Source organism: Condylura cristata, unplaced genomic scaffold (genome assembly GCF_000260355.1).
Source record: "Condylura cristata isolate star-nosed mole 26May11 unplaced genomic scaffold, ConCri1.0 scaffold00001, whole genome shotgun sequence".
NCBI classification, from domain to species: Eukaryota; Metazoa; Chordata; class Mammalia; order Eulipotyphla; family Talpidae; genus Condylura; species Condylura cristata.
This window is the reverse complement of record NW_004567102.1, coordinates 6,586,214-6,602,801: the sequence shown is the minus strand read 5'-3', so window position 1 is coordinate 6,602,801 and position 16,588 is coordinate 6,586,214. Positions and strand designations below refer to the sequence as shown.

At 42.4% G+C, this 16,588-nt stretch overlaps 1 protein-coding gene across 1 annotated transcript in view; it reads left to right on the top strand.

Annotated features, from left to right (window-relative positions):
- KIF6 (kinesin family member 6) overlaps positions 1-16,588 on the top strand; it is a 378,140-nt gene that overhangs the window by 318,543 nt on the left and 43,009 nt on the right. The window contains exon 16 of the mRNA XM_012720329.1: positions 13,547-13,597. Coding sequence (XP_012575783.1) covers positions 13,547-13,597 — 51 coding nt within the window. The remainder of the gene's footprint in view (positions 1-13,546; positions 13,598-16,588) is intronic.

Sequence of the window (16,588 nt, the reverse complement as noted above, 5' to 3'; positions counted from 1 at the left end):
GGAGGCGGGGGCAGCTGCTGTCTGGAGCAGCTCCATTGAAAAGCTGAAAGCCATGTGTCATTCCTTTCCTAGGGGCTCCCCCAAATGGCTGCACTACTCCGCCCCTTTCCAGCAGCCCCCTAGCTCCCTGGGTCCACCCAGACATCAGGCGCAGAGTTCAGATGCACTGGCATACTGTCTGGACTTGAAGCCAAGTTTGGTTCTGCACTGCTATTGTTACCTGTCCCCACGTCCTTGGGGCAAAGGCAATGTGGCTTGGTCCCAGTCCGGGCTGCTCAAACAAATGTGCAAGTAGGACCCCTCCAACATTTCCACTTAATCATGTCTTTTACTTAACAAATGCATTGATATATTTCCCCTCATCTCCAGCCTCCTCAGATGAAAGACATTTCCCAAGAAGCACCCTTCTATGGAAGGCAGTGATTCCTCAGGCCAGCTGGCGATCTGGCCAGCAGTGAGCTTTACCTGGCACATGTTTCTCCCTTTGCCTTTTTTTTTTTTCTTTCTAACACTAGCCCATTTAAATTAAGTGAATAGAACCAAGTTCTAGCTTGGAGCAAGAGTTGATTATTTTCTATCAAAAAGCAGTATAAAACTCAGTTTTAATCCATTTTAAAACTATATACATTGCCAAGTCTAACATCTTAGTGCTTGGGGTTTATTTTAATACCCTTTAGGTGAACCCTGCCACAGTGAATGCAGGACACATACACTGTAATCTGTGTGTGTGTGTGTGTGTGTGTGTGTATGTGTGTGATAGGGAAATAGGAGATGGGGAAGCAGATGGAAAATAGGTGTAATAATATACCTGTTCCACCCACCTAAGTGCACTCAGGCACCCCAGAGAGTGGCCCCTGCACTACCTCTGGGGATGCAGGGATGGAAATCAGAGGCCATTCTGCTGGGTCCTCCCCTCGGCCACGAGAGCATCTTGGCAGCCAGAACCCCTCTTCAAATAGAAAGAATCGTGATCTCTAGCTACTCCTCCAGGGTAGGTCTTGGAAGCTGGTTATATCCCTCCCTTGCTGAGATAAGGACATCCAAGCATCTAAAGTAACATCTTTTGAATAAATGCCAACAAAATCATGAGTCCTCACTAAGCTCCCTAAGACGTTTTGTATTTAACAGTTCGTGCTGGTCGCTGAGCTGAAATTTTCCCTTATGCTTACCTACTTGCACATTTGTTTGAGCGTTTAGTAAATGTGCTGATTGATTTAATTTTTTGAATATGTTTATGAACCATTATCACATACCAGAATAGTGATAGTAATAAGCTCCTTAGCTTAATTAAGTGTATACAATAGCCAAATGCCTGAGCTTCAGACAAGATGTGCTAATCTGGTGTGATTATGATGATGATGACTTGGGGTAGCCAGAATGAATATCCTATAGGAAAAGAAATCATGTCTCCCAGACATGGTATAATTTCATCATTTTTTATAAATGAGAACATTCCCCAAAATGTGATCATCATGTTCTGTCCTGGTGATAGGAAAGGAGCTGTCTTAAAGCCCAGACTGCTGTCTGGTGTTTTCATCCTGATCTGAAAGGCTCATCAATTAAGGGGGCTTATCCTTCTCTGCAAGATGGGGGTAAGGAGATGATGTGCTATTGAGAAAACCCCTGTGGGGGATCATCAAACAAGTCACAACGTGTTTTTCTTGAAATTATTAATATTTTTAAGAATTAGCTGCTTTCTCCCTGCTCCCTTCTCTCTCTTTCTGACTTAATGAAGTCATCAAATACAATACTTGGCATACTAAGGGGAAGAAGAATCTTGAATTCTGGAGAGTTGAAATGTGAGAAGACCAAAGCAAAGTATTTGCCCATATTTTCATCCATTTCTTGTCTCCCATTACGTGCTCCACCTGCTCTTTTCTCTTTTGGGTGCTCCCAGGAGGACCAGGGCTTCTCAGTGGCCTCCCTTCAGCCCTCCCATGGGAATCTTTTGTGGGAATCCCTTGTGGCCACTGTGGTTCGGCACCTCTAGTCTCCCCATTCTTCACATCACCCCTCCTTATCCTGTCTCCTAGCCAATAACAGAACTCTGGCAAATGAACTGAAACCTTCCCGACACCCCAGTCCCGCCACTGAGATATCCACCAGCACACACAACAGATGACACGTATGGCAGACCGAGAGCATGACTATCAGCATCGTCATAAGGTCTCATCCCTTTCAAGGAAGCATGTTGCACCAGCCTTTTCATTACTTTTTATAAACACACATAAATATACTTTGACAGATGCCATAAACCACACACTTATGGAAGTATGATTTTTTTTATCTTGCTTAGCTCCACTCTCTCCCACCCAATTCCTCCTCCACCCCATTTCCACCCTCAGGCGACCCTTCCCTACAACTTTGTAAATATCCACTCAGTTCCCTCCTTGTTCATGTGATCACATACAAGGCTCTTGCCCTTGTTTGTTTGACCGCACACAGGGTCACTTTTCCCCCATTGTCTTCTTTGTTCCTACTCCCCCTTTCCTGGTCTGTTGAATTATTAAACTTTGGGCATCTCCCCACACACACATACATTTTCCTGGTCTGTATTGATTTTGACCATTAAATTACACAGTTTAATCCTTCTAGAGTTTAAAAGAAACTACTGTAATGTCTAGTTACTCCAAACATATCCTCTTCTCAACACTGACATTGAGCATCCCCTCTCCTTATCTCCATCGTCTTATTTTGTTATTACTGCTTCACATTTTGGCTTACAAATAGAAAGGGGGAGAGACAGAGGGAGATTTTTATACACAAATCATTAAATATTTTTCCTTAAATACTTCATTTTCTTTAATGATCATCATGTTTCTTTTCTAGTACATATTTCTGGGTTCTTTCCTTGCTGGTCACCATAATACATTTTAAACACTTCAGTAATTGTTATTTATAGACCAAGCATCCTTCTATGTGCTTTACATGCCTGACCTAATTTGCACCACACCACAGACACCATCACCATTCCCATCCCTGTTCCGTGGGAAGCCGACCACACTGAATTTCAGTCACTTGCAGAGCTGTGCAAAGTGGCCCACCTGGTGTGCAAACTGGAGAGCCCGATACAGCCAGGGCACTGCCAGTAACCCCTGTGTGGCTGTCTCAGTTGACTTCTTTTCTGGTGGGAGGAGGGGAAGGGTGAAGGGTCACAAATGCTCTTAGTTTCTTATAACAGAAACTGCCTTACTGCATGCTTATCTATAAAGGATAATTTAACCATGTATAAAATTCATGTCGACAGTTATTTCCCTCCAATGTCCCCTGGCACCTATTGTTGTCATGAGGTGTGGGCTCCTGTCTAAGTTGTTCCTTTGCGGGCCCCCTGGACGCTGGTAATAGTGGCTCTTTTCCCCTGAATTTCTGCAGTTTTGCAGTGATGTGTCTAAGGGTGGATTTATTTGCACTTACTCTGCTCAATCCTCAGGGCACACTTTTAACCCAAGGGCTTATGTCGCTCTTCAGTTCTGGATAATCTCAACTGCCATCTCGTCAAATATTGCTTCTTTGCCATTATCTCCATCCTCTTCTTCTAAAACTCCTATCAAGAGTTTTGATGAAGCCCCTCAATCTCTTCTCTGTGACTTTTACCTGCTCTTTTCCACTTTCATCTCTTCTGCTTTTTGTGCTGTGGGGGTGATTTTCTAAACTACCTTCCAATTCACTAAGCCACCTTTAAAATATATCCAGTCCCAGGTTTATCTCTCTGAGGCCTCCCATGGAGATAGAGACTGGCATGGCCAACGTGGGGAGCAGCACCTCGCATTAAGTACACAGATCTGCTGACACACAGCAGACCCACTTTGTCCCAGACTCAGGAAGTGCATGTCCAAGTCTGGCCGTCCCAGCACTGTTTGTTAGTGGGAGCCAGAGGCAGTCTCGTTGCTCAACTGACTCTCCAGGAGTGGGAAATGTTGGGGTACACACTACAGAATGTGCGTTGTGGTTAGAAACTGAGAATGCAATGCACATAGAGCAACATGGGTAGAAGCCAAAACCACAGTTTTGATAAATAAATAAGAAAACATAATTTTAAATTATTGATTAACATTTGCACAGAAAACTGTAACACAATTTGTAGGAGATAATGCAATTTTTAATATATAATTTATATATATATGTAAATTATATGCATACTTATATGTGTGTGTGTATTACATCATTGTGCAATATTTGCTTGCTTTTCTCAGAATTCTTACCACCGATTCACCTGTGCACCATCTAAGAGATGATACATTTAAAGAGTAATATGCATCAAACCAATTAGAAGACTGTCCTGGAGGAAGAGGGGAGTGGGAATAAGGATGGGACATGATGGGTAGAGATAAAGTCATCACATGCACACACATTCCTACACACAGGCACACACGTGCAGGTTTTGCCCACACTGACCAGGACAGTGTGCTATTAGCTGAAGTGAAAGACTAATTGAATCTCTATACTCCTGCATCAATGAATATCTATCTGCCTGTCCAGAAAATTACTTTCATCTGACACAAATCTATGTTCCAACATTGATTTGCCATCTTTTTACAGCATTAGAAATTCTTACGTTTTAACGTTTTAGTAGATAACCCATTTTTTAATTAAACACATTTTATATCTTTCTCATTCTCTCTCTCCCTTTGTACTTACAGGCCCTCCAGAGCCCAAGCCTGGAAGCTAGTAAGGACAATTGCAGTGTCTTTCCCACAGCAATGTCAGGATGTGGCTGATCTGGCCAGAATCAGTGGACTTTGAACTTGGGGACCAGAGAGGCTGCATTTATGCCTGCTCCCTCTTTGGCTTATGGTGGAATTGGAACAAGAGCCCCAAGCAACTGCACATAGTGGCATGTTTCCCAGTCCCCTGTCACTCACAGGTTGCATGGAGTCTCAGTCCCAACCCGCTGCTCCAAACTAAGAGGCTGCCTCTTGTCCCCCTGTTCGCAGATTGCACTGTTAGACACCATCCCCTTTCTGGACCCAGAGCCCTGCCCAATGAATGATTAAGCTCCACTCCACTCACCAGTTTACATATCTGTCCCATTTCTGGTCTTCAGAAATATGTCTTGCATTTCTAATCTAGCAGAGGCTTCTTCATATTCTCTGTGCAAATTGTATCCATCACTGCTGTGTTAGGAACGGGCTGTATCTGCCTTAGCAGATTTTTCCCCCTTGTTTTAAACAAAAAATACTGAAAAGGAAAAGAACAATAGTAAAAAGACACACATTACCATCATAATGCCCCTTCACCACACTCCTGCTGCTCCTGCACCTCCTGCACCTCCTCTAATCTCATGCCAAAGTTCAGTATCCTCCAGGTTATATTGTTTTGACTGTTCATCACTTAGTTTCCTGTAGGTGCCTCTGAGGGAAAATCACCCAATATTTGCCCTTATCTTCCTGTCTGATTTCAAGTTGCTTCCATCTTGCTGCAAATGGCAAAACTTTATCTTATAGCTGAGTAATATTCCGTTGTGTATATATATTACATTCTCTTTTTCCTATCATCTGTCAGTCAGTGGGTGCTCAAGGTGGTTTCCGTATCTTAGCTATTGCAAGTAATGCTGCAGTAAACACTGCAATGCATGTAACTCTTGGAAGTTCTTCAGGTAGATACTCAGAAGTTGAATTTCTGGATCATATAATAGTTCTGTTTTCAGTGTTTGAGCAAGTTCAGTATCACTTTCAGCAGCTATCTCATGTTGCATTCCCACCATCGGTGTATTAGGAGTCCTCTATCTCTACCTCCTCGCCAATGCTTGTTGTCAGCAACCTTGTTGATGTAAGCCATTCTCACAGGTGTGAAATATCTCACTGTGGTTTTGACTTGCCCTTTCCTAGTAAAAAATGATGACCGTTTTTTCATATGTCTGTTGGCCATCTGTATATCCTCTTTGGAAAAGAGTCTATTCAGCTCACTTTCCACTATTTTTAATTAGATTATTTGGTTTTTTTGTTGTTGTTGTTATTAAATTGGATGAGTTCTTTGTATATCTTGGTTAACAACTCCTTATCAGGTGTATGGTGTGCAAATATCATCTACTATTCACTAAACCATTATTTCTAGTCTCTGCTATTTTCTTGCACTGCGAAAAAGCTTTTTAATTTGGTGTAGTCCTAATTGTTTATGTTTGCTGTAATTTCTCTTGCTGTTGAGATCAAGACCCCAAAGCTATCACTGTCATTGATATAATGGAATGTGTCACCTATGTTTTCTGCTATGTATTTTATCATTTCTGATCTTATATCTAAGTCTTTAATCCATTTGGAATCTGTTTTGATGTGGGGAGTTAGAGAGTGAGCCAGTTTTATTCCTTTACATGTGGCTGTCCAATTTTCCCAAGTGTTGGTTGAAGAGATTTTCCTTCCTCCATTGGATGACCATTGTCCCTTTGCCACCAATTAGATGTCCATATATGTGTGGATTTATTTCTGGCTTCTCAATTCTTTTTCATTGACCTTTATGCCTATTTTTATTCCAATAGCACATTGTTTAATTACTACTGCTTTACAATGTAACTTAAAATCGGGTACCTTGGTGCCTCTTTTTCTTCATTTTGCTCAAAATTGCTGTAATTATTTAGGGTCTTTTATGGTTCTATGCAAGTTTTAATACTTTTTATTCTGTGTCCTTGAAAAAAACATTGGAACTTTGATAGGGGTTGCATTGGATCTATATATTGCCTTGATAGATTTTTCAAGCAAGTTTAAATACTTTTTGCAAACATACAAGCTATAGAAATAAGGTTAGATACAACCGGATTGGATAAGGATGGGATGAATATGCCTGATTTTAAGCCTTCAAAGAAGTTAGAGACTTTGTTTGTTGAAAGCTGTTTACAAACAGCTTTAAGGAATCTAACCTTTTGATCATCATAATCTCTGTTACCATGGGTTTTGCATCCATGAGTTCAATCACCCAAGGGTGGGAAATACATAGTTCAGCCTATGATGGTTACACCTCTACTGAATATGTACAAACACTAATTTCCCTATCATTATTCCCTAAACAGCATCGTATAACAACTATTTACGTAGCATTTATGTTGTATTTGTTGTTATAAGTAATCAAAAGATGATTCAAAGTGTAGGGTAGGAGTACAAGGATTATATGCAAATACTATGACAATTTATATCAGGACAGAGATTTCAGCATCCATGGGGTTCCTAAAATCAATCTCCCTTGGAAACTGAAGGATGATTATGCAAAGAAATAGCTTCCCATATCACAATTGAAATCAAGACTCTGAGTTCAACTAGACACCCCTTAGGCAGGAAGTATATTCTCTCTATTCTACCCAGATTCCTTTCTTCTACTGATGCTTATTTTAATTTGATTTTACAGGGATAACATAGTAGTCTAGATGAGAAGGACAGATTTTTTTCCTGCCTCTGGCCATTGGTATGTTTAAGACTTAACCTTCTCCCAGCCTAGTGTTCCAATCAAGCTCTCCCTTCCAAATTCTGTCCCAACTTATGTACTTCTATCATTCTCCACTCTATGGCCTCAGCAGTTCACACTGACAGAATGACTTCTCCAACCCACCTTAACGCCCCTTCTCTTGTCAGAATCCTCTTGAGTCTCACCTTCTGTAATGATATCTTTCATGATACCACTTACCTGTCTTTCTCTCCTCCAAATTTATCTCTAGCTTTGAATTTAACATTTACTCACTCGGCCTGCATCTTACAAATATAGTATCTTTTCAGTAGGCCTGCACATGACTTAATGCTTAAAATCAGTGCATTGTACATACCTATACACTATTGTTTGATCCTCCCAAGAATCTTGAGCTAGAGTAAAGAAGACATTATTGCAATTGTATTATTATTATTGCCATTTTTTAAGTGATGAAATTAAGGCCAGGAGATGGTAAGTAATCCAAATAGAAAGCAGCAGGGTTGCAATTTTCACTTCACTCTACCTTCAATTTTTTAACTACTGTCTACTAGCTAAAATGGCAAAGGAGTTTGTTTCATCTCAACTGCAGCTCCAACTGATTGGTTTAGCTGCCCAACCTGCTTTGTTAAAGAGGCTAACTCAGGCTCAGCAGAAAATCCAAGGACGCCTGATGGAGGAGCAGTGTCAACCAGGGTCCAACACTTTAAAAGGAAGAACACCAGGGCCACCTGCTTGCCATTTCCTGCATCACATGGCTTTCTTTCTTTCTTTTTTTTTTTTAAGATTTTTATTTATTTATGCAACAGAACTGGGGTGCAAGCCAGAGGTGCAGGGGCAGTGAGCGGATTCTCCAGAGATAAAGTAAGGAGCAGAATAGGCTGATGAACAAAGTACACTGCTGAGGGGAGCAGCGGGCAGGTCAGGAGAGGTCTGCTGTGCCATGTGGGTCACCGCCCTGGCTGTGGCCAGCTTTGCAGTGCTGCATTTTAACCCTTTGCACCACCAAGGAAGGCCACACATAGCATTCTTAAACTTGAATAGGCTTGTGCTTGTTTGTACAACTACAGCATTTAGAACTTGGTACTCAGCATACAGTGGGCAAAGAATAAGTATGTATTTCTTGATAATGACATCAACATCCTCAATAAGGCATCACATCCCAGAAATTGCTCAAGTAGTGTGCAGCAGCCATTCAGGGGGATTCTAAGTAGCTGTGCTCTGGACCAGTTAAGTAGCTCTCATGGAGCGAATGATTTTGAGCTAACATGCAAGTAAATAAAGTGTGAGCTTAAGGAAAATTGTTTTATCCAGAAGACTGAATATCAATGTAAAAAATGAATTTTGCTTCTGCATCATGATGATGCTTTTCCTATGAACTGCTTATTGCATGGAAACCCTACACCACACAGAGCGCTCCTCTGAACACCCAGCACATGGTTGTTTTCAATATCCTGCTTCTCCTTTGGCGCTCCTTTCTGCCCCCTCTGCCTCCCCCACTCTGTCAATTAATGAATCAGATAGGAAGAGATGCTCCTTCTCACATGTACTGTTGTAAATTACTGAAGACAACATTTCTAATTACCACCATTCACCTACAGGCCCAGCCTCCCTCCCTTTCCATGTCCCCCTCCCAGACCGTCTCCTGCCTCTGGCCGGGAGTTCTCTGTTTCCGTTTCATCTCCCTTCCATACCTCGGGACAGGGAGGTGTCCAGGAAGCCAGGCCAAAACCAGCAAATTTATCACTGTGCTAATGACAGCAAGCTGCATGCTGAGTGAATTCTGCAGTCCCCCTCAACTCCTTCTTTTGCCAGAACCTGTAGAGTTGCAAGATCCAGCCAATTATAGAGACTCTTATCTTCACATGAAAAATGGCTCTGTTGGAAATGCAATTAGGTATCAGCCATAAGGCTATTTTTGGAAGCTTGTTTGAGAAGAGCTCAAAAATAAAATTTGCCATGTGGTGGGAGATGTTAGCCAATTATCCACGATGGGGCATCACTAAACACATTTTAAACCTACTTTTAACTATATACAGCATTTAAAAGACCCACTTCTTGTCCCCTAGGGATGTCTTTGTCTTTTTGTTCTATAGGAGGTAGTTATGTTGGTGGTGTTTATAAAACTTAATCCTGGGAGCAAAACCCCCTCTTTATGTACATGAACAGCTCTTCTCAGGCTGGGGTGGTGGGGTGCAGGCAACAAGGAAGGGATACTTAACCCTGTCATTCCCAAAATGCTTCCCCAAGACTTGGGAGAGGGCCTGGTTAGTCCATAACAGTGGGAGCCGCAGAATTCAAACTAGTATTCAGGATACTAGACTGAACGCCTATGAGGGGAAAGGCATGAGATTGGGAAGCACAGATTTGGGGAGACAGGGAGGTCCATGGTCAGTGTCAAGGAGGCAGGCTGCCAGAGAGGTGTTTTTCCAAAGAGGAATATATCCCAGAGTGTGTTCTGAAGGAGCAAATTGTCATCCCCCTTCAGTCTCATTAGGAAAATGGTACCCAGATATGGTGGTACCCAGGATGCAGGCCAGGCACCCAGGCAGCACTGGTTCTCTGTACTGTGGACATGAGAGAGCCCTTAATGATTAATTCTAAATCAAGAATTATTTCTAAATGGGGTACTGCATTTATCTCAGGAGTGTTTCCTTGTGTTTCAAAGGATGTTTGTGCTTTAGTTCCTTAACATTCAAGTCAGCAATGCCCAGCACCACCCCTATGCCACTAATTCCTTTACTCTGCTGATAGAGGGTGGAGACGAGGTCAAGATCTCATGGTGGCTGTGGCTGGCCCAGTTTCATGTCATATTCCTTTTGGTTCTGTGCTCCCCCAATGCTTAGCCTCAGGCCAGGACCCCACCTCCCCAACTCCTTCTCAACACACTCCCTACATCCCCATTTTCCCCCACGTGGAACAAGGGTGCTGTGATTGCTGATGACCGATCCTGAGCTTCCCCTATACACACAGTCCTGTCCTGTGGGGCACATGAAGGTGATGACATGCCTAGATACAACCATAAGGAGAAGCTGAAGGAACTGATGATGTTTAACTCGGAGAAGACAAGTCTAAGTGGAAAAGTCAGAGCAACCTCAGAAAAGTGAAGGGCTCTCACTGTCAATGACAGAGAATTCTTTTTCTCTGCTGTCCAAGAGAACAGACCAGGTTTCTCTAAAAGTGATGGGAAGCAGGTGTTAACACCATATCAATCACTTCTTATATACAATTTAATCAGTGGAACAGCCTGGATACATACAAGCCAGAGGCGAAACAACCATTTCATTCTGTAGAAAGGATTCCAAAATTGGCTGGAAAGTTGAACTGAATGACCTCTACAACGCTCCCAGTTGTAACATCCTAGGAGTGCCCTGGAACTTTCAGTAAGTGGCAAGGTCTCCTGTGACTGCTGCATTGTCTGTCTGCTCACCGTTTGAATACTCAGTTAGCTGTAGCCTTTGAGGCATAGCATGTAACCCATGTGAGGAATGAAATATATTAGACAAGGGAGCAATGAAATTCCCAGGCTTTCTCAGCATCCCCCAGTGGCCTGATCATACCTCCCAAAATGTACAAACGAAATACAGACAGCACTGACATTTTCACAATTGTGCTGAGCCCTTAGACATAAACAAACCCCAAAGCTGCTGTCTCACCCATCTCTAAGCACAAAATCATGAAACTTTAGAGATAAAGGAAGGTTGGAGGTCATTTCACCCCAACTCCTACTCAGGACAGGAATTCTTTCTACTCTAATCCCAACAGATGTTCATCTGGATTCTGCTTGAGCATTTGCAGCAAGGGGCCTACTGCTTTGCCAGGAGCAAAGTCCATTTGGGGGTGACCAAATCCATATTGATGCAGTCCTCATCGTGAGCTGTTTATTTCTTGTATTGAACCCCAAGTCTGCCTTTGTTCATCTTTATTCCTCCCATCAGCAATAGGACAAAACAAATCTGTTCTCCATATGATGACATTTACATTTTTTAAGACAGTTGTTATCTCAGTAGCATCTCTCCCTCCAGATCTTTTCATCTCCATCTTAACATCTTAAGTCACCAGAAATATTTCACTTGGTATGATCTCAGACCCTTCACCATCCTGGTCACCATCTTCTCAGTATTTTCAATTTTACTAGTGTTTCATATGAACATTAACTCGTAGAACAAATATCACCAGTGGTCTGGCCATTGCAGAACACAAAAGGAGATATCACCTCCTTTGATCCACATACTATACTTTTTCTAATGCAACCTAGAACAATATGCATTTCATGTCAAATGATCAACCATTGTGTTCATATTAAGGCTATTGTCAACTAAAGCTAAAGTCTTCATTATCTGATATAGTTTCAAATAGTTTAAAAGAAAGAAGTGACTGATATGTATGTCATGTAGTGTTTTGCCTAAATTTTCTTCTATATACTTTAAAGTTTCATGTCTATGTCCAAGTCTATTTTGAGTTAGCTTTTGTCCATGGTGTGAAGTAGGAGTCTTCATTCTTTTGCATGTAGCAGTCCAGTTTTTCCAGACTCATTTATTGAAAAAAACTTTCCTTGTACCAGTATATATTCTTTACACGCTTGTCAAAGAATAGTTGTCCATAAATATATGGGTTTATTTCGGGGTTTCCTGTTCGATTCTATTGGTCTGAAGACACATCCTCCAAAGCAAAGTGAAGGAAAAGATGAACAGCTGGGACTACATCAAATTAAAAATCTTCTATACACCAAAAGAGACATTAACCAAAACAAAGAGATACCCTACAAATTGGGGGGGAAATTTTTCACAAAGTACTAATGGTAAGGGACTGATCACAAAGACCTACAAGGAGCTGATGAGACTCAACAAAAACAAAATAATCAAGTCCAAAAAAAAGTGGGCAGAAGACCTAAAAATATACTTCTCCAAAGAAGAAATGCAAATGAAAAAAATGTTCAATATCACTAATTAGAGAGAAATTCAAATTAAAACTACAATGAGATACCACTTTGCACAAGTGCAAATGGCACACATTACAATAATAATAATAATAATAATAATGGCACGCATTACAAAACACCAACAAATGTGGTGAGGATGTAGAGAAAAAAAAGAAATCTCCTACACTGTTGGTGGGAATGTAAACTGGTCCAACCACTATGGAAGCTATGTGGATGTCCCTCAAACTACTAAAAATGGAGCTACCATATGACCCAGCAATTCTACTCCAAGGAATCTATCCAAAGAACACAACAACATTAATTAAAAGGCATACTGTACCCCAATGTTTATTGCAGCACTATTTATAATAGGTTAGCTATGGAAACAACCCAAATGTCAAAAAAAGATGACTGGATCAAGAAAATGTGATTGATTACTCAGCAATCAAAAAAGATAAACTCATACCATTTGCAACAACATGGATGGAGCTGGAAGGGATTGTGCTCAGTGAAATCAGCCAGAAGAAAAAAGAAAAATATCAGATTATTTCACATATAGGGGAAATGTTGGCGAACCAAATAAGAGACTGGGAAAAATATGTAATAAATCAAAAAATAAACTAAGCAGGCAGCTATTAATTAGAGACATCTGCAAGAGAGGAGGAGGGATGGTGATGGTGCACAGGTGAATTGGTGGTGGGAATTATGCAGGGACTACACCTGAGAAGAGAAAGCATGCACTGTACAAAAAGGAAGAATGGTGTGAAATATATATACACTTTGCTTTGATTGTGGGTATAGTGCAGTGACATACACCTGAGAAAATGTGACCTTATTCCCCCAAATCATATACAGTGTTTTAAATTAACATGACCTTAATGATGACTATGTTGGTGGCCCTATCCATTATTAAAGGTAAACTCCTACCTCCCCCCTTAATTAATAATGGATAAATAGAACTATTCAAGGAACTACGGTCCTAGCAAAAGTTATGAGCGATAGGCTAAGCTAACAGAACTCAAAGATGATCAAAAGCAAAGGTGAAATAAGCACGTACAGCTCCTCTTCTTTCAACACAAGCCAGGGCATAAGAGGGCTCACCTCAGAAGTGATACGTGCTTTCTCCTTGCTTCCCTGACTTTACTTAACTTTCTCATAGCTTGCCACATGCTCCTGAGGTCAACTCTTCTGCTGGTGGGTGGAAAACTGACAGGTGGTCTCTCTTTGTGTCTTTGACAGGTCGCTTGAAGGAAGAGATCACACAGCGGCACCTGCAGCAAGTAGCTCTAGGTAGGTACAAAGTGGAACCTACAGAGAAAGAAAATTGAAGGTAACACAAGCTGACCTGGTGTCAGAAACCCACACCCAGCGAAAAGACAGCCTATCCAACACTTGGGAGGGTGAGGAAGGCCAGGTTGGCTCACTGCAGCTTCCCCCTGGTGCCCTTCCTCCCCAGGACCAGTTTCCCCAGCTTTGTGCCACTCCTGGCTGTCAGCCCCTGGCTGTCAGTGCGTGGCCCTCCAACCTTCCTGCTACTTCCTCATCCTCCTGATCTTTCCCACTCTGCACCCCAGTCTAAACGTTCCCACCATGCCCCAGCTCCTCAGATTCAACTGTCCTAGAGTCATTACTAACTGATCCAGGGAGCCTTGATGATGAAAACAACTTCCCTTTGCTGAATCACTTCTCTACCCCACTCTATATGCAGCGTCCCCCTTCCATTCTCACTACAGCCCTAAGAGGCAAGAACATTTGCCTGATCAAGGTGCTTCAATGGCTTGGCCAAGGTTACCAATAAGTGTTGGAACTAGGATGTGAATCCATTTCTGAGTGCAAAGTTCCTCTCAGCCTTCCCTTCCCCCTACCCTCCCCCATTTGCTGCCCTCAACAATGAGGAGCTTAACCCAATTCATTAAAAGACAAATGTAATCTAAAAGCTCTTAAAAGAAATCTTAAGAGAACGAAGTGGATTTAAAAGTGGACTTCTGCAGAAAAACGCCCTTTTTTGATATGTGACCCAAGAAAGTTACCTGGGAAAGGAATGCAGCTACCAAAAAGAGTGGTAGTGAGGCCTCCTGGGAAGGACATCCTCACCCCATCTCCAGCCAGCCTGGGACCAAGCACCTACAGGCTTTTGTCTACATGAGGCATTCATGTTCCCAAACAAGGTGTTCCTCTGAAGATAGTCTGGCCCCTGAAATGGAGAAATTCAGCATCCAGAACCTGTGGGGGGAGGGAGGAAGCCCCAACATCATGCATGTGGCCTATTTGACCCTCATAACTCGATTAGGAAAGTTAGCTAATGAGTTTCAGTAATAATGATGTAGGTCACATCAAGTAATTGTTGATTACATCAGAAACCTAGAACAAGGGAGCCAAAGAGACACTGACAGAAGCTTAGCTTTCCACTGTTGGTTCCGGGACAAGAGTGTCACGTGGACACTCCAGGCCTGCTACCCGTTGTCAGGAACGGGAAACTAAGGACTCAGAGCTAAGACTCTGCCCATTGCTTTCTCCAGCAGGACCTAGGGCTGCAGACTCTAACTAGGACCTAGACTCTAACTTGTGAGGCAGAGCTTAGGAAAGGCCTCTGCAAGTGCAGGCCTCTGTTGGGAAGCTGAAGCTGTAACAAGGTGACCTCCTGGCCATGCCTAGGGGCTACCTCTGGGCCTTACAACACTGGGCTCTTCAGCACTCATGCTGCTGACTGAGTAGAAATAACAATGTGAAAAATGCTACCTCATGACTCCAGAGGCCACTTTCATCTAGTGTCTTAACCGTGAGTTTCAGGGCAAGAGGTACTCCATTCCCTGAACCCCAGTCCCCGATTCTCCAGGGCCTTTGGAAAGCCCCTGAATCTCTTCAACTGCAGGTTGCTCCTTCATTCCTCTCCTTATCTCTCTGGGAGCCTTTTTCTCAATTACCTTTTTCTCAATTACAGCAGGTGTCAGGTTCAGCAGGGCCCAGCTTTGCCTGAAGTAATCAGTAAACTTCAAACAGAAAGCACTTTGGCTGGAAGGCTAATTAAGAGCAGTTGAAATACCTGTTTAATTTAAAAAGCATACCATCCCAATTAGAGCAGTGTTAACATCTCCCAGCTGCCATGTTGAAATTAAAATGCCTTGTTGCTGTCCAAACTCCTTGGGAGCTTGTCTGATGGAGCCTATGGAGCCCCCAGGGCCTGTGTGCGTCAGGTGGCTGCATTTCAGAGGGAATCCTTCTCATTGAGAGAAAGTCCTCAGTAACTAATGGTTCATTGGACTGCTCCTGTCTTGATCCTCACCCTTCAGGCCAGTTTGGAGCCAAAGGCTAGAATCCACGGCTTTTCTGAGACTAAAAGCAACTCGATCCATATATGGTTTAACTGATGTTCTGAAATCAGCTGTCAGAACAAAGCAGTGACTGTATCTGCTTCCATTTTCTGGTTTTCTTTGTCTCGTGTCCTTGAGATGCCCACTTTCTCTCCATGTCCTTGGTCTGTCTCCCCACTTTCCCTCACCCTCCACTTTAAGGGTTCCCTTTGTCATTGTTTCCACTGCATTCATGTTTCTAAATTTCTATGAAGTGGAGGTGGGATTGCTTGTTTGTCTTGGGGGAAGGGATAACGGATAAATCTGAGCAAGAGAGGTTTTCTCATGTATTTTGCATAACGATATGTCTCTGCATGTATTTAGACTAGATGCCCAAGAATGTTTGCATAAAGCCAATCCTGTGTCCCCAAAGAGCAAAGATTCATTCAGTGGTGATGTGAGAGGTGCCGGGTAGAAGAAATTGTAGACTGATGAAGGAAATTCATTTCCAATGAGGTGCTCAAGCTGGTTTGGCCCATCTGGAGGGCAGTAAACAACTTAGGAATTTGGAGACCCATGGTTAAGTGCAATTGTTGTTAAAAATTCAAGTATAGAGCCTCCCTGGTATCACAGGGGTTAAAGTTCAGTGCTGTCAAGTTGTCACCAGCCTCTACAGCAAGAGTTCAATTCCTGGCTAGGGAGTTGACCCACATGGCCCAGCAGACCTCTCCTGTCTCGCCCACTGCTCCCCTCAGCAGTGTATTTCAGTCCATCTGCCTGTTCTATGCCCCACTCTGTCTCTGGTGAACTCTCTCACCCTCTGCACCTCTGGCCTTGTATCTGATCCTGCACCCGGGATCTTGTATGCATAAACAAAAAAAAAAACAAATATTTTTAAAAAAATTAAATTATAGAATTTTACAATTAAATAATTTGTATTTAAAAACCAAAGCTAGCAAAAGACTTAAAATGTATCACCTTCTAATTAATT